The sequence below is a fragment of the Drosophila serrata genome, unplaced genomic scaffold, assembly GCF_035046125.1.
Source record: "Drosophila serrata isolate PLE 108 unplaced genomic scaffold, ASM3504612v1 contig_360, whole genome shotgun sequence".
Lineage (NCBI taxonomy): Eukaryota > Metazoa > Arthropoda > Insecta > Diptera > Drosophilidae > Drosophila > Drosophila serrata.
Genome location: NW_028257258.1, coordinates 1,136,351 through 1,156,191, shown reverse-complemented (window position 1 = coordinate 1,156,191; position 19,841 = coordinate 1,136,351). Strand labels below are relative to the sequence as shown.

The 19,841-nt window shown below is 46.5% G+C and overlaps 9 protein-coding genes across 11 annotated transcripts in view; 4 read left to right on the top strand and 5 right to left on the bottom strand.

The window, feature by feature from the left end:
* Window positions 1–12: 12 nt before the first annotated feature.
* Window positions 13–2,025, top strand: Hibch (3-hydroxyisobutyryl-CoA hydrolase). Its single transcript, XM_020962856.2, has 3 exons — window positions 13–154; window positions 219–1,103; window positions 1,304–2,025. Exons 1-3 carry the CDS (start codon window positions 152–154, stop codon window positions 1,574–1,576), a joined length of 1,161 nt encoding a protein of 386 aa, XP_020818515.1. The 5' UTR covers window positions 13–151; the 3' UTR covers window positions 1,577–2,025.
* On the bottom strand, window positions 1,858–4,497 carry Cog2 (conserved oligomeric Golgi complex subunit 2). Its single transcript, XM_020962853.2, has 4 exons — window positions 4,276–4,497; window positions 3,146–4,216; window positions 2,401–3,089; window positions 1,858–2,338 (listed from the first exon to the last, which is right to left on the bottom strand). The coding sequence occupies exons 1-4, from the start codon at window positions 4,366–4,368 to the stop codon at window positions 2,050–2,052; spliced, it is 2,142 nt and encodes a 713-aa protein (XP_020818512.2). The 5' UTR covers window positions 4,369–4,497; the 3' UTR covers window positions 1,858–2,049.
* A 21-nt stretch (window positions 4,498–4,518) lies between these two features.
* Trax (Translin associated factor X) lies at window positions 4,519–5,704 on the top strand. The gene is made up of 2 exons (XM_020962857.2): window positions 4,519–5,408; window positions 5,463–5,704. Exons 1-2 carry the CDS (start codon window positions 4,696–4,698, stop codon window positions 5,644–5,646), a joined length of 897 nt encoding a protein of 298 aa, XP_020818516.2. The 5' UTR covers window positions 4,519–4,695; the 3' UTR covers window positions 5,647–5,704.
* On the bottom strand, window positions 5,664–7,568 carry LOC110191875 (aprataxin and PNK-like factor). Its single transcript, XM_020962859.2, has 3 exons — window positions 6,290–7,568; window positions 6,059–6,222; window positions 5,664–6,001 (listed from the first exon to the last, which is right to left on the bottom strand). The coding sequence occupies exons 1-3, from the start codon at window positions 6,721–6,723 to the stop codon at window positions 5,766–5,768; spliced, it is 834 nt and encodes a 277-aa protein (XP_020818518.2). The 5' UTR covers window positions 6,724–7,568; the 3' UTR covers window positions 5,664–5,765.
* LOC110191713 (colorectal mutant cancer protein) lies at window positions 7,103–10,913 on the bottom strand. Of its 2 annotated transcripts, none has more exons than XM_020962628.2 (7): window positions 10,357–10,913; window positions 9,527–9,776; window positions 9,123–9,461; window positions 8,919–9,061; window positions 8,558–8,859; window positions 7,793–8,506; window positions 7,103–7,731 (listed from the first exon to the last, which is right to left on the bottom strand). In XM_020962628.2, exons 1-7 carry the CDS (start codon window positions 10,654–10,656, stop codon window positions 7,605–7,607), a joined length of 2,175 nt encoding a protein of 724 aa, XP_020818287.2. In that variant the 5' UTR covers window positions 10,657–10,913; the 3' UTR covers window positions 7,103–7,604. The 2 variants fall into 2 exon arrangements, with proteins under 2 accessions (XP_020818287.2, XP_020818289.2); XM_020962630.2 differs by lacking the exon at window positions 10,357–10,913 and adding an exon at window positions 9,844–10,291.
* Window positions 10,840–13,260, bottom strand: LOC110191714 (coiled-coil domain-containing protein 149). 2 transcript variants are annotated; one of them, XR_015273043.1, is made up of 7 exons: window positions 12,979–13,227; window positions 12,341–12,925; window positions 12,174–12,281; window positions 11,955–12,042; window positions 11,762–11,900; window positions 11,036–11,706; window positions 10,840–10,974 (listed from the first exon to the last, which is right to left on the bottom strand). XR_015273043.1 is itself a non-coding variant. In XM_020962631.2 (6 exons), the coding sequence occupies exons 1-6, from the start codon at window positions 13,060–13,062 to the stop codon at window positions 11,124–11,126; spliced, it is 1,587 nt and encodes a 528-aa protein (XP_020818290.2). In that variant the 5' UTR covers window positions 13,063–13,260; the 3' UTR covers window positions 10,980–11,123. The 2 variants fall into 2 exon arrangements, 1 of the variants encoding a protein (XP_020818290.2); XM_020962631.2 differs by lacking the exon at window positions 10,840–10,974 and having other exon boundaries at window positions 10,980–11,706; window positions 12,979–13,260.
* A 974-nt stretch (window positions 13,261–14,234) lies between these two features.
* LOC110191913 (copper homeostasis protein cutC homolog) lies at window positions 14,235–15,297 on the bottom strand. Its single transcript, XM_020962899.2, has one exon. It carries the CDS (start codon window positions 15,155–15,157, stop codon window positions 14,378–14,380), a length of 780 nt encoding a protein of 259 aa, XP_020818558.1. The 5' UTR covers window positions 15,158–15,297; the 3' UTR covers window positions 14,235–14,377.
* A 192-nt stretch (window positions 15,298–15,489) lies between these two features.
* Ccm3 (programmed cell death protein 10 Ccm3) lies at window positions 15,490–18,563 on the top strand. Its single transcript, XM_020962626.2, has 5 exons — window positions 15,490–15,786; window positions 15,927–16,104; window positions 16,197–16,329; window positions 17,071–17,235; window positions 17,639–18,563. The coding sequence occupies exons 1-5, from the start codon at window positions 15,721–15,723 to the stop codon at window positions 17,721–17,723; spliced, it is 627 nt and encodes a 208-aa protein (XP_020818285.1). The 5' UTR covers window positions 15,490–15,720; the 3' UTR covers window positions 17,724–18,563.
* A 547-nt stretch (window positions 18,564–19,110) lies between these two features.
* Rbp (RIMS binding protein) overlaps window positions 19,111–19,841 on the top strand; it is a 31,213-nt gene continuing 30,482 nt past the window's right edge. The window contains 1 exon segment of the mRNA XM_086838895.1: window positions 19,111–19,596. Coding sequence (XP_086695021.1) covers window positions 19,481–19,596 — 116 coding nt within the window. The 5' untranslated portion in view covers window positions 19,111–19,480.

Below are 19,841 nucleotides of genomic sequence, written 5' to 3'. Positions count from 1 at the left end.
TCGATTCAAAATATCGATTCCAATTCTATCGATAATCTAATCGATAGTCCATACTATTGTCAAATAGGTAGGCCGCCGCTCGCGCTGCTATTGCTATTGCGCAACAGGTGAGAACAAAACACAAAGACCAGCAGACAGACAGCCGCTCAACATGGTAAGTAATGCAAATTGCGTGCAAATGAAGGCGCATAGCTAACCGAGACATGCTTTCCCGCCAGCAAAGCCCAATTCAAAGGTTGGTCTACACACTCGGTCATCGCACCTACAGCCAGTTGCCGCTGATCGGCGGAGCAGCAATATCAACAAAGAACCCCCCCGTCATGGCCTTCTCCGCGCGCCTCTCCTCCTCCTCCGTGCTGGCCACGGAGTCTTCTAACAAGGGAATGATCATCCTAAACCGCCCCAAGGCTCTGAATGCCATCAATCTGGAGATGGTGCGCAAGATCTACAAGCATCTGAAAAAGTGCGAGAAGTCCAAGTCGCTGTTGATAATCAAGGGCACGGGCGAGAAGGCCTTCTGCGCCGGCGGTGATGTGCGCGCCCTCGTCGAGGCGGGCCCCACCGACGAGTCTAAGAGTTTCTTTCGGGAGGAGTACAGCACCAACGCCCTGATCGGCAACTACAAGATTCCCTACATTGCTATCATCGACGGCATCACCATGGGCGGCGGCGTCGGCCTGAGTGTGCATGGAAAGTATCGTGTGGCCACAGACAGAACGCTGTTCGCCATGCCGGAGACGGCTATCGGCTTGTTCCCAGACGTGGGCGGTTCATACTTCCTGCCGCGTCTGCAGGGAAAGCTAGGCCTATATTTGGGACTTACAGGATACCGTCTGCGTGGTGGGGATGTCTTTTTCTCGGGAATTGCCACGCACTACTGCGAGAGCAGCAAGATCCCAGATCTGGAGACGGCACTGCTCAACTGCCCCGATGCGGATGACGTGCCCGAGTTGTTGCAGAAGTACCATTCCACGCCGGAGAAGCCGTTCTCGCTGCAGCCGGTGCTGGAGCAGATCAACAAGAACTTTTCGGCGGACTCCGTCGAGGGCATATTTGAGAATCTGAAGAACGACGGAAGCGAGTGGGCAAACAAGACGATTGAGGTGAGTGAAATACGCGGTTTACGGTGATAAGAACACAATCAGATGTTAATTGACTGAACCAATCAACGTTTGGCGCGCTTTTAGCACCCAAATATTTGGATCGGTTTCCAGCCAATTAACGCTGCCTTGGTTGTGGCACGATTTCGCACAACTGGCACACGTAAATAATCAGCCAATTCCTGCCTGTTTGTCTATTTTAGACGCTCTGCAAATCGTCACCCACCTCGCTGAAGGTCACGTTCCGCCAGCTGGAGCTCGGCTCGCAGCTGTCGCTGGCCCAGTGCCTGATTATGGAGTATCGGCTAGCGGTGCGCCATTTGGAGCGCAGCGACTTCAAGGAAGGAGTCCGCGCCCTGCTGATCGACAAGGACCAGAAGCCCAAGTGGCAGCCCACCCACCTGGCCGAGGTCACTGAGGATCAGGTGCAATGGTTCTTCCGAAAGCTGCCGGACACCGAGGAGCTAAAACTGTAATGTAGCAGTGCCGAGTTTTGTTTTGTTTGGTTCGATAGCCTGCCTTTTTCGTTCTTGCTCCGTTATGACGCTCATTTTCTATATACACATAACCCTACACCTATGTATATAAAAATCTTCGCAAGCTTGAGTTCTTTTTTGCATGGTTCCTTGCCTGCCGTGTTGCAATATTCGTTATCCGTTATCCGTATAGTGGCCACAGACACGCACTGTCGCTAAATATCTGCAATCTCTTCTCTGTTTCATTCCAACAGCGAGTAATTCCAGAGGAAACGCCCGTGTTTATCAATAACGATTGTGAAAATCAATGCATTTATATATGATATACGTATATCCCTATATATTATATATTATATACAATTCGTAGTCCTAATTCAATCACTAATTGTGCCTAAAGAATCGTAAGAAGTCGATAATTAACAAGAATAAACTGAAGTGTATATGTTTAATAACTGTTCTTTCGTTGATAGCGTCTAGGAAGATCTGGTGTCCTTAAGCTTAATACTGTCTTCCACCATATCGGTTAGCTCGGACAGTTTTTCAATTTGCGACGCCTGGAAGTTGAGCTTGGCAAGCTCCTGCCTCCAGGAAGTAACGTCCACACGCAACTGGACGCGAATCTTATCGTCGTCAGACATCACAGCTGAGCTTCCTTGCGACGGCGGTGCTGCTGATCCGCCACTTTTCACGTTCCGTAGCCGGCGCAATGATTCCTCGGTTTTCTGAACGGAGGTGAGAACGTCACTCACCACATTGAAGTACCTGCGGGAGTCAAAGAAATATTTGTTTAAAAATCTCTATGTGCGGCTATTTATTCAACTTACGCCTTTGTTATGTGACTGGCAACCTCGGAAAGGATCTGCTCTACCACCAGAGTGCCGAGCTGGGACTCGTGTTGCTGCGTGAACGCCTTAAGCGGACGAAGCATTTGTTCCACATAGCCCGAGCACCGGGAGGGAACTTCTCGATTTGTCTTGCGATACAGGCGTGGCAAGTCGTTTACCTGGCGCACATTCTCCGTCTCGCACTCGCCGATCAGCAACTCTACCAAGGTTTTTTGAATGCTTGACAAATGCGCTCCCAGAGCGTCGCCCAAGGCGGCCATGGATTTGCCTAGGACATCGTTGAACATTTTCGAGCGCTGATCAGCGGGCACGGATTGGATAACTAACTGCTGGAGCTCAGGCAAATATGCGTCTAGTTTGCGTATGTCCGAGTGCAGGGCAATTAGTAACTGATGCCTAGTGAAGGACTTTGCGAAGCTGCTGCCTTTGGACACGGCTATGGCATCGGTGATCCAGCGGGACAAACGAAGAACAATCTGGACGTTCAGCTTGTAGAATTTGGGAAATACCTCGGGCAGATAAACACCCTCGGCCCAACACTTTTGCATGGCTTCCTTGGCGGCATTGAATGTTGTAAGTTTGTAAGCCTCTTCATCGTTATTCGTCGACTTCAATGTATCACTCTGCAGCACTGGCTCCAGCTTGGCCTCGAATTGACCAGCAATTTCCTGTAACAATATTTCATGAAATGGAATAGTGTGCTTCGTATAGCTTATTTTCATACCTGAAAGCATATTTGGAAATAAACCGGGAGATTCCAGCGGGCCTCAAAGCTCTTTGTCTGCTTGTGCTGGCGGTACAGGGCAACAGACTGCTCTCCACTGCTAGCTAAAAGCTCCTCTATTTTGCCGAGAAAGTCGCGGGTGCACTTGTACTTGACATAGAACACCTCGGAGTTGCCGGGCGCGAAGATAGAGTTCATGTGCAGCTCGAGGCGTGTCTCTACATCGGCCCAATAGCTGTTCACTACAAAGTTAAATCCTGGAAATTTATCGGAGTAGAGCGTCAGGCGGAGCAAGTCGGTCATGTGCAACGAAATAAAGTTGAGAATCTTGCTGTAAATGCCTGCGAGGCCCTGGGGCGAATTCTGCAGATGTTGCTCCCCAATGACGCCGCTCATGTAGGGCGCAACAACATCTTCCCGAAAAGCGTTTTCCGCCTGTCCACATGCGTTCAAAGTGATATAAATGCGGAGACAACGCTCCAGGTGCTCCGGGGTCGAGTTGCGAGCCTGACCCAAGGCATCGCTGAAGAAACGGCGCAGATGCTGATGCAGCTGCTCCTCAAGTTGCCGGATCTTCGCCCGCTGCTCGGAACTTAGGTGCCTGGAGCAGTGCTTCTCATGAAATTTCAGCTGAATAAGGTCTAGCGCAGCGCGTTCTAGATCAACTGCTTGAACAGGCTGATCTTCGCTAAGTTTTCGATTGATAAGGTCCTGCATCTTAGTGATTGTCTCGTAGACCTTCTTCAGGCTTTGCAGGCTTCGCTTAAACTCCCGCAATCGACGCTTCTCCTCCAACTGGGCTTTTAGCTCCGCAACATTCTCGTCAATCAGGTCGTGGATGCTTTTGATGTCGCTGCGAAACTGCTCCAGTGGCCGCTGGATGGTCTCGATGGACTGGTCTAGGCCCACCAAGTTGGCGCTCAAATTAACGAAGTCCGCGTAATCCTCGTTGATAAGATCGATCATAGCTGCCCGAAGACCCTTTAAGTACAGCCCCAAATTGTCTCGCAATTGCTCCAGACTGGGGGCATTCCGATTTTTGTGCAGAAACTCGTCCACCGAGAAGTTTGCCTATTTGGAGATGCGTATTTACTAACGAAATCAGAGGCTTGCCGGGATTGATTACTCACCTTCATAAACTCATTCTTGTCGAAGCACAACTTCTCCGCGGTGCTGGTGGCGCCGGCGGGCAGGTGAACCGGCTTCGTGGCTGGATCATGCATGGCCGTCGTATCGAATTTGATTAATTCCAGCCAAAAGTGAAAGAAATTCCAATTTTATTTCTGCCACGAACAATAAACAGTGCTGGAGCAGTGTGACCAGCTATTGAAAGTGCATAAATGTAGGAAAGAACGCACCACGGCCCGGCTAAAGAGTTTATCGACTTGTCGGTTATCGAATATTTTCTCGTGAAAGTCTGAACTTGGGCACACTGCCGGTAAAATTTTGTTTTAAAACAATTCTGAACCAAACACTTTAAAATCGGTCAATAACAGCGTATCGATTAGATTTAAAGTCGTAAAACTCACAAGGACCCCGAATCTCTCATTATGCCGAAAAATGGTAGCGGTGGCAACCGAAATAGTGCTCCAAGGAAGCGTCAGCCGGCAGTGCAACTAGATGAGGAGAATCCCATCGTGCAGGCTTTTCGGAATTACTCCGCCGAACTGACCATAAAGCACGACCGCCACGAGCGCATTGTCAAGCTGAGCCGCGACATTACTATAGAGTCCAAGCGCATCATATTCCTTCTGCACTCAATCGACTCGCGCAAGCAGAACAAGGAGAAAGTCCTCGAGGAGGCGCGCCAGCGCCTGGCCAAACTGATTGAGGTGAACTTTCGGGCCGTCGCGTTGGAGTTGCGAGACCAGGACGTCTATCAGTTCCGTGGCGCCTACTCCCCAGGCCTCCAGGAGTTCATCGAGGCCTACACCTACATGGAGTATCTGTGCAGCGAGGATAGCGCAACTGAGAACAAATGCGTCTCTGACTGGCAAACGTTGCAGGCGGTTATGCAGTATGTAGAGGAAACCGGCAAAGCAAAGAGCGAGGACCCCGGCGTTCCGGAAGTGGAAGTGTTGGACGAGCCGGTGGTTGAGGAAGTGCCTAAGAAGTTCCAGTTCTTCGTAGACCCGACCGAGTATGTTTTGGGACTGTCCGATTTGACCGGCGAGCTAATGCGCCGCTGCATAAACTCCTTGGGCAGCGGCGACACTGACACCTGCTTGGAGACCTGCAAGACCTTGCAGCAGTTTTACACAGGGTAAGTAGGCTAAATTTTAATTTAGACTTGGTAAAAATTGTACTCTCTTCTCAGGTACATTAGTCTCAACTGCCCGAGAGCCCGCGAACTGTGGCGCAAGATCACCACCATGCGTCAGAGCGTTCTCAAAGCGGAAAACGTTTGCTACAATGTGAAAGTGCGTGGTGGCGAAGCTGCCAAATGGGGAGCTACTTTTGACCAAAAGCCATCCGAGGAGGTGGACGAGGGTTTCTACTAACAAAACACAATGTAATATAAGCTTACAACAATGGAATATACATATATATTTTAAGGAAGTAACTTGATACACGGAAAGGATAAGTAACACTGAAAATTGTGGTAGTAGATGATACGCTGCTAGTCATAGTCATCTGTGTTTATGCGCTGGCTATCGAACTCCAGCTCATCTTCTTCATCTTCATCAATGTCTGCGCCTGGACGATAGTCCGCATCGTCATCATTGTCGCCTGCAAATGGGTCACTGTCCTCGTCTTCCGTCCCAAAGTCGTCCTCATCAGCGGGTCTGCTGTTGCCGTTCTGCCGTTGGGCTCGTCGTTGGCGCAGACGATTGCGTATATTCTGCGCTGAATTGACTGGAGCGACTTTTAGCCAACCTGAAGCAAGCCGTGCAAGCGAGGCGTCCTACTTACAATCTGCGGGGTGGGAATGTTCCTGGAAGTGAACTGGATTGCGGCGATAGCAGGCGTTGCCAAAGGGACAAGCAGGTGTTCCGAGTGGCGGCTCGGGAAAATTTGGTCGGCGATAGTCCGCGTCACCCGGATGAGCTTCACCACTTCGATGTGCCGGATTGCGCCTTTGGATGAATGAAAGAAATGTAAAATCTCCAACATAATGTGTTGAGAAACAAGATAGTGGGTTACCTGTAGCATCGGATGCCGAAGCGACAAGACGGCCGAAGACTGCTGGACGACACGGTTGACTCGTCGGAGACTTGTCCATTGGAATTAGTTGGTTCAATTTTAACCACCGCTGCTACAGGTGGTTCTACTTTTACCTGAACGTTTTCAGGATCCCTGCTGGACGCCGCACCAGGAGCAGGCTCTGGCTCTGCCTCTGCATCCCCATCTACCGGTTCGGTTTTTACTTCCACTGGAATATCGTCAGTCCTTTCGGTTTTAATGGAAACCCCAGGCTCTGATTTCTCTGGTTTCAAGCGTTTGTTTTGGTTGATTTCTTCAAAAACGTCTTGTTGGGGTGACTTTCGTTTGGACGCTTGGTCTTCATCCGAACCATTAGCCTCCGCCCTTACGGGTTCATTTCGATCGGGGTTTTCTGTCTCCGCAATGGCACTCATTTTGAATTATGTTATTAATACGAACAGGAATGTGCGCGTCTTGTTTGTTGAAAATTTTGTTTATTTCACAAGAACTAAAGATGGAAAACCAACGATTTTTCGATCGATGCTATCGTTTTCTTATTTTTTTATCGGCTCATTTGGCGTTACCATATAGGTTATGTGTACTTTTCGTTAATTTTCCACATCTGAAGCTATTTATTGGTTAAAAAAAACTTGCTATAGATGCGAAGCCCTGCTGGAAAATGTGGAAAAGAACAACATTCCATAGAAAGCAACGAATCTTCTAAAAATAAAATAAACTCTTGAACGCAAAGAACTGCCACACTTTGCATAGGTTTAAAGTCACAGAGCGCCACTTTCAAATAGCAGAGGGGTGTAGTTTCGGTAGTCGTTATAATTTGTACAATTTTAAATACATATAGAATGCATATATGTAACAAGCAAAATGCGAATACTTTGTATAAATATAGGATTCCCGTGTACATATGCGTCGTGAGTAACTTCTTAGTTTGTATGTGTATATGTAATTGCTTGTGGCGCAGAGCCGGGTGCTCCAGGATCGGAGCCTTGCTCTTGGCACCATGAATATGTATTTATGTCTATATAACTATACGAGTACGTAGTTAGTGGGTGCAGCCTGATCTGCGGGCAAGGCCCTAGCTGGCTGCCAGTTCGTCGCATGGCACATTCGTGATACTGACTGAGTCATGTCGGATCCAGGAGTGAATCTGTGCGGGGGGCTGGGCATTGCATTGAGGGTAGAACAAGCGATATGATTGAGAGGGAAATATCTTTAGCGGGATATGTGGCAAGCTCGCCCGCTTTGCGCCCCAGCATCAGCAACTCCCAAAATGCCGTCATGCGCGTTCTTACACATCCTATAGGGTCGTCTCAGGAACATGGGTATGTCCGTTCTCCAATCGCTGATCAATGATCTTCTGCTCCAACTTTTTTACGCGTAGTTGGTACTTGCGCTTGTTGTGCTCCAGCATTTGTCCCAAATTACTGAAAAAATTAAGAATTGTCTTAGAGTTAGTATGGAAACACTAATAATTCAGATGCTTACTGATTTGACTTCTGCAGCTCACGAACGTTCTGCTGAAGCTGCTCGTATTTCTCGTCGGAAGCCTTCTGTGTGGCCGTAACTTTGACGAGAAGTGTCTGGATGCGACTCTTAAGCTCCGTTTCGCGGGTCAGAGCCTCTACCAACTGCTGTTCGGTGAGGGCAGCGTGCTCCGCCTCCGAGTAGGAGACCCGGTTACTGGCCTGCAGTTGCTTAAGGGCTTCATGAAGGATGCTCACCCGCTCGTTGGCGTTCTGTCGCTCCTGCTCGGCCTCTTCCATTTTATTCTTAAGCTGGAGGTTTGCATCCCGGAGTTCTAGCAGCTCCTGCATAATTACCGCCGTCTCAAGATCGATGGACGATTTCTTGTCATCGTCGCGGAGCTCGTGCTCCTTTTCTAAGGCCAGCCGCTTCTTTTCGTACACATCACTGAAAGGGGACTCGAGGCTGACAATGGTGTGTTGAACGCTCGAACGTCGTCCCTTTAGTTTAGAGACATGATATCGCAGGCGGTTGTCGTCGTCGGTGCACCAGAAATGTCCAGTCTTAGGGGCATCCTCGGTGCTTAGATTAATATTGTGCTGCCACGGTCCGAGACTGTTCTCGCACACGTTCTTCTCGCTGTCGAGTCGGGCTAAAAGATGCCTGGCCACCGCCTCCACAGAACGTCGGCTCTCCTCCGCCTCTGCAGCTGATTTCTCCCCAAGGAGTGCCAACCTAAAGAATACAATTTAGTCAGAGGAAATATATTTCTGGGTGAACTCTTACTTGCTCTCTAGCAATGCCAGCATCACATCGTAGGCCTCGATGGCTCGATCACTGCAATTTAGCGCCAGCTGTAAGGCCACCGCATTAGACTCATATTTTCCACAGAGCAAATACAGGTGCTCGGTGTGCTCTTTGCACTCGTCCAGGGTCAGCGCCAGCATGGTGTTGCGCATCTCCAAATGCTCAACTCTTCGCTGCAGTCTTTCCAACTCCCTACTTAGTTGCAATGGTTCCATGAAGCTCTCCATGAACAGGTTCTGTTCCTTGAGTTCACAAACCAGATGCTCCACCAGGTTAATGTGCTGAAAAGGATTAGCTTGGCTTAAATGTGTTCCTCGTTTACTAGGTAGGTTTAGCTCACCTCGTTGTTCAAGGATGTGTACTGGTCGTGCGACGCATCATCTTCGGCGGGTTCCATTTTGCTGGCGCAGCGCAACTTCACCCTCTCTGCCATTTTCGGTACGGCGGGTACTCTCTTTTGAGGGCTGGTCAAGGAGACGCAAGCTGAAAAATCATGTGCTTGCAGTTATTATGGACAGTCTTGGACATTTTGAGCTTGATTCACCATTCAGATCGTTGAGGCGCTGACCGCACTCATTGACCTCCGATTCGCAACCAAAAAAGGCCACCTTGGATTGCTCCTCCACGACGCCAGCATCCTTCGTGGCAATCTCGGACTGCAGTAGGGCGATCTGAGCTCTCAAATGCAACACTTCCTCCTGCAACGCCTCCACCTGACCCTTATGGCTGAATTCCTGCTGTGGTTTTATTCCCCCAAATTGATCCATGCTGGCGGCACTGCAGGCGCCTTCGATATCCTCTAGGGGTTCCGTCTGGCACTCTGCATCGGGATTGGTGAGGTTGAGCTCCGAGTTGTACACTGAACCCTCCTGATAACTCAGCTCTGGAAAGTGGAAAACAGAATCGGGATTATTAAAGATATTGTGGATATTAGCAAGCTTCACTCACCACTGCCCTCGGGTTCCTGTTCCTCCACAATGATATGTTCCTGCCTGCTGCGCAGTTTTTTGCTCAGCTCCGCAATGACGCAGTGCATCTCGGTAATGCGGCACTCGTGCGCCTGACTAACCACCTCCAGTCGCTTGTTACATATGTCCCGATCCGCATTGCTCTCCTTTAGGCTTCGTTCGGCCTGCTGCAGGCGCTGCGTTAGGTCTCTTACCCGGTTCTCCAGCTGCTGCACCGACAGTTGCTCAACCTAGAAGAGATACAAGAAGATGCAAGATTTCGTGAGGCTTCTATTTTGTTATATTTGAAGTCATCACGTTTATGGGTCTCCTGGCCAGCGGCTGAGCCATCAGCGTGTACTCCCAACTGCGTCGCTTGTCGCTGGGCATTGATGGAGGTGTGTCACAACAGCACAGGCAGCTTAGGCTGCGCGGAAGCAGTTGCTCCGCAATCATGGTCCAGTGGAAAATTTTGACTGGCGATTACGTCGTCATCCGAGCACAATGCATCCGCTTGCCCCGCCACCGTCGCCGCTGCTGCAGCTTGACCCTCGGCCTCCGACACGCAGCTGCGCACTCGGCGCCACACGGAAGCTTAAACCCGCCACAAACACTCCACGGGGAGAATAATATGGATTTTATGTCGCCAACGAAAGTATTCCCTTTGATTTCGAAAGAATCGGGACATACAATAATCTTTTAAATCATAATATTGGCATGTTGCCTAGTTAATTGATGAAATATTATAACGTCATGTACTAATTTTAGAAAATTTATTTTTTTAGATTGAACGAATAATTATTTCTCTAAGTGCATGTTCCCATCACTCACTTTGTTGACAATGTCCAGCGTGGAGCAGCTGGATATGTTGTTGTCGCTCTCCGTGGTTGTAGTGTCGCGCTGTGTATGTTCTGGCGAGGACTCCAGCTCAAAGGATCCCACCAAGTGGCGGGCATTGGGCCCTGCTCCCCGCGGCGAAATGCTGCCGAAAACATACTCGAAATCCTCACCAGCCACGCTGCCGGAATGCTGCTTCCCTTGGAGGCAGCTAGAGTCGCGTTGCTTGCCACCACGTCGAGGCACGTCGGTGGCTATCTTGGCCACCCGCGCCACCTGCACATCATTGGACATTTTGGCGATGGGTCGGAGGCGGGGCTATCTCTTCCAGACTAGAATCGGCTTTGTGCGGGCCGCTTTGCAATGGCTTTTGATTGGTGCTCCATTTTCACACTGGGTGGCACTTGGTTTAACTCTACATGGCACTGTATAGACGCGTCTTAAGGCATTTTTAATTCAGAAACTGCAAACTTGTTATTGGTCAATGTTTATTTCTTATCAGAAAATGTATACCAAGAACGGTGTTGGAAAAAGCGAAAGGAGTGGCCGAGCAGCAGCACTTTACAACACTCTGCCAATTATTTGGTGTAAAAGGCGCGTAATTTAAAAAATCTAGATTTTATAATATATTCAATTAATTTTTTATTGTACGCCGTTGTGGTAATATACATACAAGTTATCATTTTGTCAACACTGCGATATGGATCCATGGTTTCTCTGGAAATCATAATGAACATTGAAATAGCTATGAAGTTTCTGTTTTACGGAATAGCCGCCACATTTTCGGCCCGTATCGTCACCATAGCCTCGTAGTCGCGCATGTCGAGCTCGTGAAGGGCCTTTTGGACCAGAGTGGCCAGGTGCGGAGGCAGGTCCTTCAGATCCTCCATCCGTTCCCTGGCCACTGCACTCGAAATGCGTGGGGTTCCATTGCAACGGCTGCCGATGCCACAGTTTCCTGAATCCGTGGTGGCCGATGACGACTTGTGGAAGTCGTCTGGTCTCACATCCACTCCGTAAACTGACGAGTCAATGGACTCTGCTGAGAGCGAGGACATTCCGTCGTCGGACTGTAGAATCTCAGGAGCCACCTTGTGCGGGTCACGATTCGGTGGATCCGGCGTCAGGGTGCCACCTTCGTTATCCGGGGGAATGGACGGAGTGCTGCTGATGTCGGCGTCATCAACCATAGCGGCGCAGTAGCCGTTGAGGAGCAGCTGGGAGGGCGCATAGCCGTACTCTTCCTCTATTTCTTGGCTCTCATCAGCGCCTGCGTTATCCTCAGCTCCCAAAAGAAGCTGTTGCCAGCGCTGTTCCAGCTCCGTCATCTTGCCAGCCAGTATTCTGAGTGGGATAAGGAGTGAATATTAAATGTATACATATAGCAAGTTTATCGAACTTGTTGGTCTTCTTCTGGTGCGTCAATGCCAGATTCTTGTCGTTCAGGTTATCCAGTAGGGCCAGACACAAGGACTTCAGGTCATGTAAACTCTCAGTTTTTTGAGGAAGATCAATGCCACTCTCAAGGATGGTTTTCACTGAGAAAAGGCAGGTATGAAACATAGTCAAGGACGTTCCTATAGAATACTCACCTTGTCGGGGACTTAGTATGGTTTCATCATTTGTGCTGCCTCCGCCAAGCTTCACGATGCTCTTCTTCCGTTTTCCATCTAAAATGGACTAGATAACAAGGTTACAGAGATTTTAAGCGTAAAAAAAGGTACACATAAATACTACTTTCTATCTTTCAATATACTTTTAAGTAAAGATACCATTTTGGATACAATTAAGAGGGAAATCAAAGGTTGTACCTTGTACTTGGAAATACTCTGTTTGGTCAGTTCCAGTTCCCCTTCTTGTATCTTTACACGCTCGTGCAGGTACTTGTTCTCCAGCAAAACCCCATCGATGTCAAGAAGCTGCAATGTTAAAAAAAAAAATAAGTACATACATTCCCTTTATGTGATAAGTAACTCACCCTCGGATGGGTTTTCTTGGCCTTGAGGGCCACGAAGAGTTCATGATTGAGCCGGTGAGCCTTGCACTTGTAGGCATCCCGTTCCGTTATAAGCTCCTCCTTTTCGTCGATTACCGCCTTGAGGTCGAAGGCCAGTTGAGCGTTCCGTTTCTTAAGCCCCTCCAGGTGGCAGATGAAATTTGCACGTTCGCAGCGCCACTGCAGCTCCTCCTTGTTTCGGGCGGCATTTTCGCTGGCCATCGCCTGTACTCGGGACTTGTTGCTCGCCTCCGTTTCGCGCAGGAGCTCCATGTCGCCCTGGAGCTCGTTGAGCCTCTGCCTCAAAGCCTCTACTTCAGTGCTCAGCTTAAGATTTTGTTCGCGCGTTTCATGGAGAAGAGCGGCCAGGCTTGAGTTTTCACTGAGGGCTCCGCATCCGCCCACGGCCAGAAGTTCGCTGTTACTCTTGAGGGCGGAATAGCGCAGCTGCAGGGTCTCTGCCATCAGCTTGTACTGGTCCCGTTCTACGCGGAATTGCTCCAACTCCTGTCGCAGGATCCGCAGGGCTTCCACCTTGCTCTGCAGCTTTCTGTGAACGGCGGATGTCTGCAAGGGTGGCGTAGCTTAGTCTCGTCCCATAAGGGCGGAGGACCACTCACCTCCACGGTAAACGTGGCCATATGCTGTCCGAACCCGTGGTGGTGGCTCGCCACATCGTCCAAGTCCATGCCGAAAGTTTCCATTCGATTTTCGTATGCAAAGTTTTTTATATTGACAGTGAATGGAAATCGGGGTTGTCAGTTTGGGGAACTGGTTGTATCACAATTCCCCCGCATCTAAGGACTTCATTTTGGCCAAACACAAAATACTAGTGAATCAATTTTCCTTGCGTCTGCGCGGTGAGCCCCAGAACTTATGCTACATATGTTCGCACTCCGATTGGTAGTATCGATAAATTCACGATAAAAAATTTTTAATTATTCAAAATGTTGATGCATACTTGATTTGCTTCGATCTACATATATAGGTTAAAAAATGAATTTCAAGTAGTTCATGACTAAAATATGTGTTATTTATTTATATTTCGGCTATGTCTGGTGATATTTTAATTAGAGAAGAAGTTTCTATTTATGTAAATAGGGATTGGCCAGTATAGACTTGACAATTTGCTGATCGCCACGCGTTGTCTTTCCCTGATTTCAGATTTTCTGGTAAATCCGACAAAAGCTCCTCCTGTCGATCGAACATGGCTGTCAGCGCATGCTTGCAAACTCTTAACCTTTTTAATTGTGTTCTTCATTTCCAAATTTTCTATCATTTTCACAATACAATATACTGAAATAATCAGTGAATTTTATAAGAAAATGGTCTTCGATGCACGGGGGGAACCTTTACCTTTATCAATTAGATCCTGGTGTTGACTGATCTCGAAAGACGATTGCCGATCCTGTCCCCACAGCAACATTTTCGCCTTCCAGTAGGGCTTCTCCTGCACCGCTGTTTTTGCCAACCCATCATTTGTCAAGGATTCACAACGTGTCCAACTTATCTCCTGAATGTTGGTCACCTTGCAATTCCTACGCAGATGACTAAGACTTTCAACGAGTTCCTGGTCCATCTGAACATCATCCTCCAGTGGAACCACTTCACTCCCAAACTCAACTTTTTTATCAAGGGAATCTTCTAGCAGTCGCTTCATGCGTTGCTCGTTTTCCTTTAGCCTGGTTATTACGATTTGATTGGTGGCTACCAGTTTCTTGATGTCTCTAATCTGGACATTCAGCTTAAGACTGTAGCGCTTTATCTTGTGCAATACATTTTCCACGTTGTCCAAGTGCTGATTAAACGTATTGATCCCCAGAGATGATAGTTCCGCCTCTTTTCTTTCAACAATCATGACTGTAAGGTGGTGATGTCTGGACCGAAATCAAATTTTTTTTATTAATTTTGTTTGGAATTTTTGGAATAGGACTACTTAAAGTGGTAAGAAAGGCTAGAAACTACATATACTGTCAGAGTCAAGAAATAAAAGTGTGGCTCAGGTGTAGATTAGAATCGTCAGCGGCAGCTCATGGCGTTTGCGATAGTTACCATCTTGCGGACAACGTTTGCATTAGTACCGTAGTACGGATCAATGTCCTGCTTGCCCATGGTCACATCGCACTCCATCCGGCTGGTTGTGGGGGCCACGTAATCCTCGCCGGCAGTGTCCATAGCAGAGGCATGAAACTCCATGCAGCGGCTGACCGTGAGGATCTCCTCCAGGTTGGACACTTTGATGCCGGCTCCGGGCATAACTATGAAGTCCCTATGGTGCTTTGCTATCAGCTGCGCCAGGTTGTCAAGACCTTCGGCTGCCGAAGGCCGGAATCCGCTGCTTAATAGCCGCTTGAAACCCAGCTCCCGCAACAGTTGGACGTTCTCCTGCATTCGCTTCTGGTCGGTGAGGTCGAAGGCCCTATGGAAGGTCACCGGCAGGCCTTCTGACTGCAGCATTACATGCCGGCACTGGTCCACGTTGATGGTGCGATCGGGATTAAGTGATCCAAACACAAAGCCGTCGGCGCCGTTCTGCCGCAGCAGATCCATGTCCGTCAGCACGGCACACATTTCTTCATCGCTGTAGACGAAGTCGGTCCCACGGCGCGGCCTCAGCATGCAATAAACGGGCAGGGCGATGGACTCCTTGAGGGTCTTCAGGGTGCCCACGGAGGGAGTCAAGCCGCCTTCGCTCAGCGCCGAGCAGAGCTCGATGCGGGAAGCTCCGCCGGCAACAGCCGCGAAAGCGGATGGTATGGAGTCCACACAGACCTCCAGCTTGATATCGTGGCTGGACATTCCACTTATCAGTGATAAACCAATTGGTAAACAAAAATAAACAAAATGTTGTTGCGCTCTTCTAGTGGTGGCACTTTACAGTCAGCTGTTCCGATACTTCGATAACCATTTGTTGCCCATTTGTCAGGATTTTATTTTAATTTATTTGGGAATACTTACAATTAAATATTAAATTCAGCTTAAAAATATTTTTTAGATGTCATAAAGTTTCTTAAAAATATAGTTGGAATAATAAATTAATACCTCCATTGCCAACGCATCTCGCTAGTGTGACCAGGTGATTATTTCAAATCAACCCGTTTCTAGTATTTAAGTCTAATTTTCGTAACTAGGTCTGTCCACTCTGGCGTTGAGATTTGTGATGTGCTGGTTTTGTTGTGAACACAATATTTTAATTTTTTAATTTGATTTGCGAGGCTTGTGCGAGTGCGTGTCGAGGCAGCGAAGAATCGGACGGAAGGCGGAAGTGGACGTGTAAGTGCAGCATGCGCCAGGCGATCTAGGCAACGGCAGTAGAACAGCAACGTTGCAGCCAGACCGAGCGTATTCGGAGTTACCTAGAAATGACCATGGGCGAGCCAACCTCGTCTCTTGTTCTGCCCGTCATACTGCGGCCTATTTTTTCACAGGTAAGTGCAAGTGCCCAGGTAGGCTGGCCGCAGCCCGAGGCCGAGCGCGAGCCCTTTAGCTCCGCCAGATTCCGTGGCTGTTGTTTATGTTGCGTAAACTCAAATGCCAACGTACAAACTTTTGTAATTGCTTATTGCAGCTCGAGCGACGCGACGTCGGCGCTGCCCAGTCTCTGCGCTCGGCCATTCTCAAGTCTGAGCAGAACAATCCGGGCTTCTGCTACGACCTCGTAGCCACGATCGTGCGGCGGGCCGATCTAAATGTCAACCTAAACGAGGCCGTGCTCCGGTTGCAGGGCAACATTACGGAAGCGGACCGTAAGTAGCGGCGACGACGCAACGCAGCAGCATATTGCTCTGCATTGTTCGATTGTGTTTCTTAGCTCTCACCTTTTCCCTTTACTCGGCAGTAAATGAATACCGCTTGACGCGCACCGAGGAGCCTTTTCAGGAGCTCAACCGCAAGTCCGTGGCCCTCAAGGTGATCCTCAGCCGCATCCCCGACGAGATAAACGACAGGAAGACTTTCCTCGAGACTATTAAGTAAGTCCAACTTTAAAGTGGAGGTAGTTTTTATAACTGGCACTGGGATAGCTGTTTTTTCTTTATCTGTTTTATACCTTTTTTCTGGGTATAATTTAATTCAGAAGCCCGTAACGCTCTAAAGCAGTCATTTCCGACCCTATAAACCATATATATTCTTGATCAGCATCAACAGCCGATTCGATGTAGGCTAGTACCTTTTCAAAAGCTTTTCAAAATTATAAAAATTTTATAATGCGTTACATCGATATAATTGTCAAAAATTGACAAAAATTTTAATTATTTTAAATTTTAAATTTAGTACGCAGATTTATTAACCTAACAAAACCTAACATAGGAACGCTTTCTGAATTAAAATTAATGCTTTTTTAGATAAGTTATGAGATTTTTTTACTTTGGTTTGTCGAAAAACTTGATAAATATAGATTCGAAAAATGCGAATATTTTAAGCTTAGTTATGATCGATTTCCAATACATTTCTACAATTCAATTACAAACTGCAAGAGTTTATACAACTTGTCTTCACAAAGTTTGTAGTATATCTTTATATATCTTTATGATGAAGGCTTTTAGCATTAAAAATTGGCTACTTATATTTAATTTGTAAAAAATAAACATAACAGTTCGCTTGTACTCAATATTAGTGTACATTTATATTCCCATTGTAACTCATTTCTTCGTTGAGTTTTAAAAGCCTGTTTAAGGTTAAGGTATTTACTAAAATGTATAAACCGTTTGCAGGGAAATCGCCAGCGCCATAAAAAAACTGCTCGATGTGGTCAACGAGATTGGTTCGTTCATACCGGGCGTTACAGGCAAGCAGGCTGTGGAGCAGCGGAAGAAGGAGTTTGTCAAATATTCCAAGAAGTTCAGCACAACGCTGAAGGAGTACTTCAAAGAAGGACAGTGAGTACCTACATTTACTATTTACTATTTACATTGGGTGTTATCTCACGATATGGGTCGACGCCCGTGATAGCCGGTTTCTTTAATCGGCTCATATCTGGTTTCTTATCGTTTTGGGCCAAGCGTAGCGCATGATGTCATGCTATTGGCGTTCCGGGCATTGTTTGGTTTATCATTTTGCGCCGGAGAATTAATTCGTAGGCGGGGGGGCGGTGGCTATTTTAAATTGTAAAACGCACAAAATTGCCTCGTTTAGTCTTCGATTTTTGAGTCCCTCATTATTTTTGACCTTTTCGGTTATTTTTAACTGTGACTTCGATAAATAATTGACCATGTTTTCAGCAAGCAAACCGAAGTAATCCATCGACTAATCGATTTCTATTTAATTTGCCTCTATTTTCAGACCGAATGCAGTATTCATAAGTGCACTTTTTCTAATACGGCAAACGAATCAAATAATGCTGACAGTTAAGAGTAAATGCGAGTAGGAAATTAAACCTTTTAATTATGGCAAAATTAGTGGCATTTTAATTTTATGTTTAAATAACCATTTAACCACAAACACACCACACACAACACAAATCATAGAAAACCAAGAGAGAACATACACTTCAATAACGAAAATCGCCCGAGAAAAACGCCCAAGTTAAATTGTTTGAACGTAAATGAAAAATCTGTTGTAACTACATAAATAAATAGGCCTAATGTACATCGTATATATATTACAGATAATCGGACACTAAATTGAGAAAAGCCTAAAATATTGTAATTAATTATTGAGCAACTATTGAAAAAGAGAGACGATGCGTGTGCGAGTGTTTCTTTTTTGTTTACAATTTATTGTAAATAATTCATTCTTTTTCTGTTAATAACAACATCGGCTAGTTTGTTTTTGTTTAGGAGAAAGCGACTACGAATAAAATTAAAATTAGTGAAAACAAAACGAGAGAAACAGGAAATATATATGTATGTATGTACTACGGGGAGAATAAAAACAAAAAAAGAGAAAAACAAAAGGGGGAAATCGCGAGACACTTGAATTTTTAACTGTTTTTAATTGTTAGAGTTTGAAATTAAAAAAAAAAGAACTATACATAATAATCATTTACTTAATGATATGTTCGATCTGAAAATGCGGAAGCGAAAGACATTAGTAGCCGACAGCACTATCAACAGGATGGATAAAGAAATTATTTTATTTAAAAAATGTTACATGAAAAACAAATGCAAAACAAAAAAAAAAAAAAAGAGCAACAACAAACTCATAATGTAGTCATAGCGAAAACAAAAACGACAAATAAATGTATTTATATTCCAAACTGAAGAAATTGTTTTACATTATTTCGATTTACTCCGAAATGCGTCTTTTGGCGTGTTTTATTACCATTATATTTATTTATTTTTCTTATTTGATTGTACAGATCACAGAGTGAAGCGATCAAAAAAGCCTGTAAGCGGAAAATCCATTGATCGACCACCATTAACGGAAGAAGTCCAATAAAAGCCGATCTTATCATGGGTCAATATGCATACGTGCGACTTTCAAACCCAAAAGTAAGACTAAATAATCTAAAAAGTAGGCAATCTTTTTAAACTGACTCTTCTGTATATTCTATACTCGGGATAAACTATTTTATTTAATTTATCAACAAATTAATTGGTGCATTCCCAATTCCTTAACCTGGCTGGGTATAAATAAATCACTGCATACTTTAAGGCCCGTTTGAGAATAAATCCTTGGGGATTCCTTTGACAACCTATGTATTAACAGGAATGGCCACTGTTAACCACCCCAACAGCAGCAGCAACGGCACTGATAGTAACGGTAAGCGCTAACAGCGTACAGAGCAGAGCAGCGACAACTTGTACACTTTCAACCCCAAAAAAGCTTGGTAAAGCGGGAGAAAATTGCCCGATTTTCAGTGTCATTTGGCAGAAGAAAAATCGATTCCCCGCACTCTGGGCACTGCTGGCACTGGCACTGGGCACTGGGCCACTCTGGCACACTGAGCACGGAGCAGGCAGGCAGTTGGGCAGAAATCAGAGTACAAACCAGCCGAGCAGCGCGACCGAGATGACCCACTTTTTGGTTTTCGCACTGAAAGCCAACTGCTACCCACAAAAAGTGGCCATCTAGGCATAGTTTTTTCTATATTAGTAGCTGCCAAAACGGAGATCGCGCTGTGCTATTAGTTTAATCGCATTTTCGGATATTATGTACAACTCGTAGCCTAGTGTAAACTCTATGCATTTATGTGAATTTCCCAGCGCAAACGTGGAAGAGGAAAACAGGCGACCTGAAAAAGCAGCATTACCAGCAGCAGCAGCAAGCAAGAAGCAGAAGCACAAGCAGCAAAAAAGGTTCGCATCCCGTTGTTAACCCCTCAAGATAAATAAAATGAAATACAAGTGCTTAAATGTGTTAAAACCGAAAAGAAAATAACGAAAAACAAAACGAAAATTAAACCAAAATCGACATACCAAAGAAAAAGTGTACGAATCGGGTGGCAGAAACTTTTTTCGCACTGCTCCCGAAAAAAAGAATCGTTATGCGAGCGAGCAGCGAGCTAACGAAAAATTTCGCTCTACACCAAATGTTTTTGCTG

Excerpts from the sequence above, each read along its gene's own strand:
- Hibch (XM_020962856.2), top strand. Across the intron at positions 1,104-1,303 it reads GGGCAAACAAGACGATTGAG|ACGCTCTGCAAATCGTCACC; the intron begins GTGAGTGAAATA and ends TGTCTATTTTAG.
- Cog2 (XM_020962853.2), bottom strand. The coding sequence starts at position 4,368 with ATGCATGATCCAGCCACGAAGCCGGTTCACCTGCCCGCCGGCGCCACC. Across the intron at positions 4,217-4,275 it reads ACAAGAATGAGTTTATGAAG|GCAAACTTCTCGGTGGACGA; the intron begins GTGAGTAATCAA and ends ATCTCCAAATAG. Across the intron at positions 2,339-2,400 it reads GCCAGTCACATAACAAAGGC|GTACTTCAATGTGGTGAGTG; the intron begins GTAAGTTGAATA and ends TGACTCCCGCAG.
- Trax (XM_020962857.2), top strand. The coding sequence starts at position 4,696 with ATGCCGAAAAATGGTAGCGGTGGCAACCGAAATAGTGCTCCAAGGAAG. Across the intron at positions 5,409-5,462 it reads TTGCAGCAGTTTTACACAGG|GTACATTAGTCTCAACTGCC; the intron begins GTAAGTAGGCTA and ends CTCTCTTCTCAG.
- LOC110191875 (XM_020962859.2), bottom strand. The coding sequence starts at position 6,723 with ATGAGTGCCATTGCGGAGACAGAAAACCCCGATCGAAATGAACCCGTA. Across the intron at positions 6,223-6,289 it reads TTCGGCATCCGATGCTACAG|GCGCAATCCGGCACATCGAA; the intron begins GTAACCCACTAT and ends ATTCATCCAAAG. Across the intron at positions 6,002-6,058 it reads ACATTCCCACCCCGCAGATT|TCAATTCAGCGCAGAATATA; the intron begins GTAAGTAGGACG and ends AAGTCGCTCCAG.
- LOC110191713 (XM_020962628.2), bottom strand. The coding sequence starts at position 10,656 with ATGTCCAATGATGTGCAGGTGGCGCGGGTGGCCAAGATAGCCACCGAC. Across the intron at positions 9,777-10,356 it reads CGCTGGACATTGTCAACAAA|GTTGAGCAACTGTCGGTGCA; the intron begins GTGAGTGATGGG and ends TATCTCTTCTAG. Across the intron at positions 8,507-8,557 it reads CTGGCATTGCTAGAGAGCAA|GTTGGCACTCCTTGGGGAGA; the intron begins GTAAGAGTTCAC and ends TGTATTCTTTAG.
- LOC110191714 (XM_020962631.2), bottom strand. The coding sequence starts at position 13,062 with ATGGAAACTTTCGGCATGGACTTGGACGATGTGGCGAGCCACCACCAC. Across the intron at positions 12,926-12,978 it reads TGGCCACGTTTACCGTGGAG|ACATCCGCCGTTCACAGAAA; the intron begins GTGAGTGGTCCT and ends CCACCCTTGCAG. Across the intron at positions 11,707-11,761 it reads CACCAGAAGAAGACCAACAA|AATACTGGCTGGCAAGATGA; the intron begins GTTCGATAAACT and ends TATCCCACTCAG.
- LOC110191913 (XM_020962899.2), bottom strand. The coding sequence starts at position 15,157 with ATGTCCAGCCACGATATCAAGCTGGAGGTCTGTGTGGACTCCATACCA.
- Ccm3 (XM_020962626.2), top strand. The coding sequence starts at position 15,721 with ATGACCATGGGCGAGCCAACCTCGTCTCTTGTTCTGCCCGTCATACTG. Across the intron at positions 15,787-15,926 it reads TGCGGCCTATTTTTTCACAG|CTCGAGCGACGCGACGTCGG; the intron begins GTAAGTGCAAGT and ends TGCTTATTGCAG. Across the intron at positions 16,330-17,070 it reads ACTTTCCTCGAGACTATTAA|GGAAATCGCCAGCGCCATAA; the intron begins GTAAGTCCAACT and ends AACCGTTTGCAG.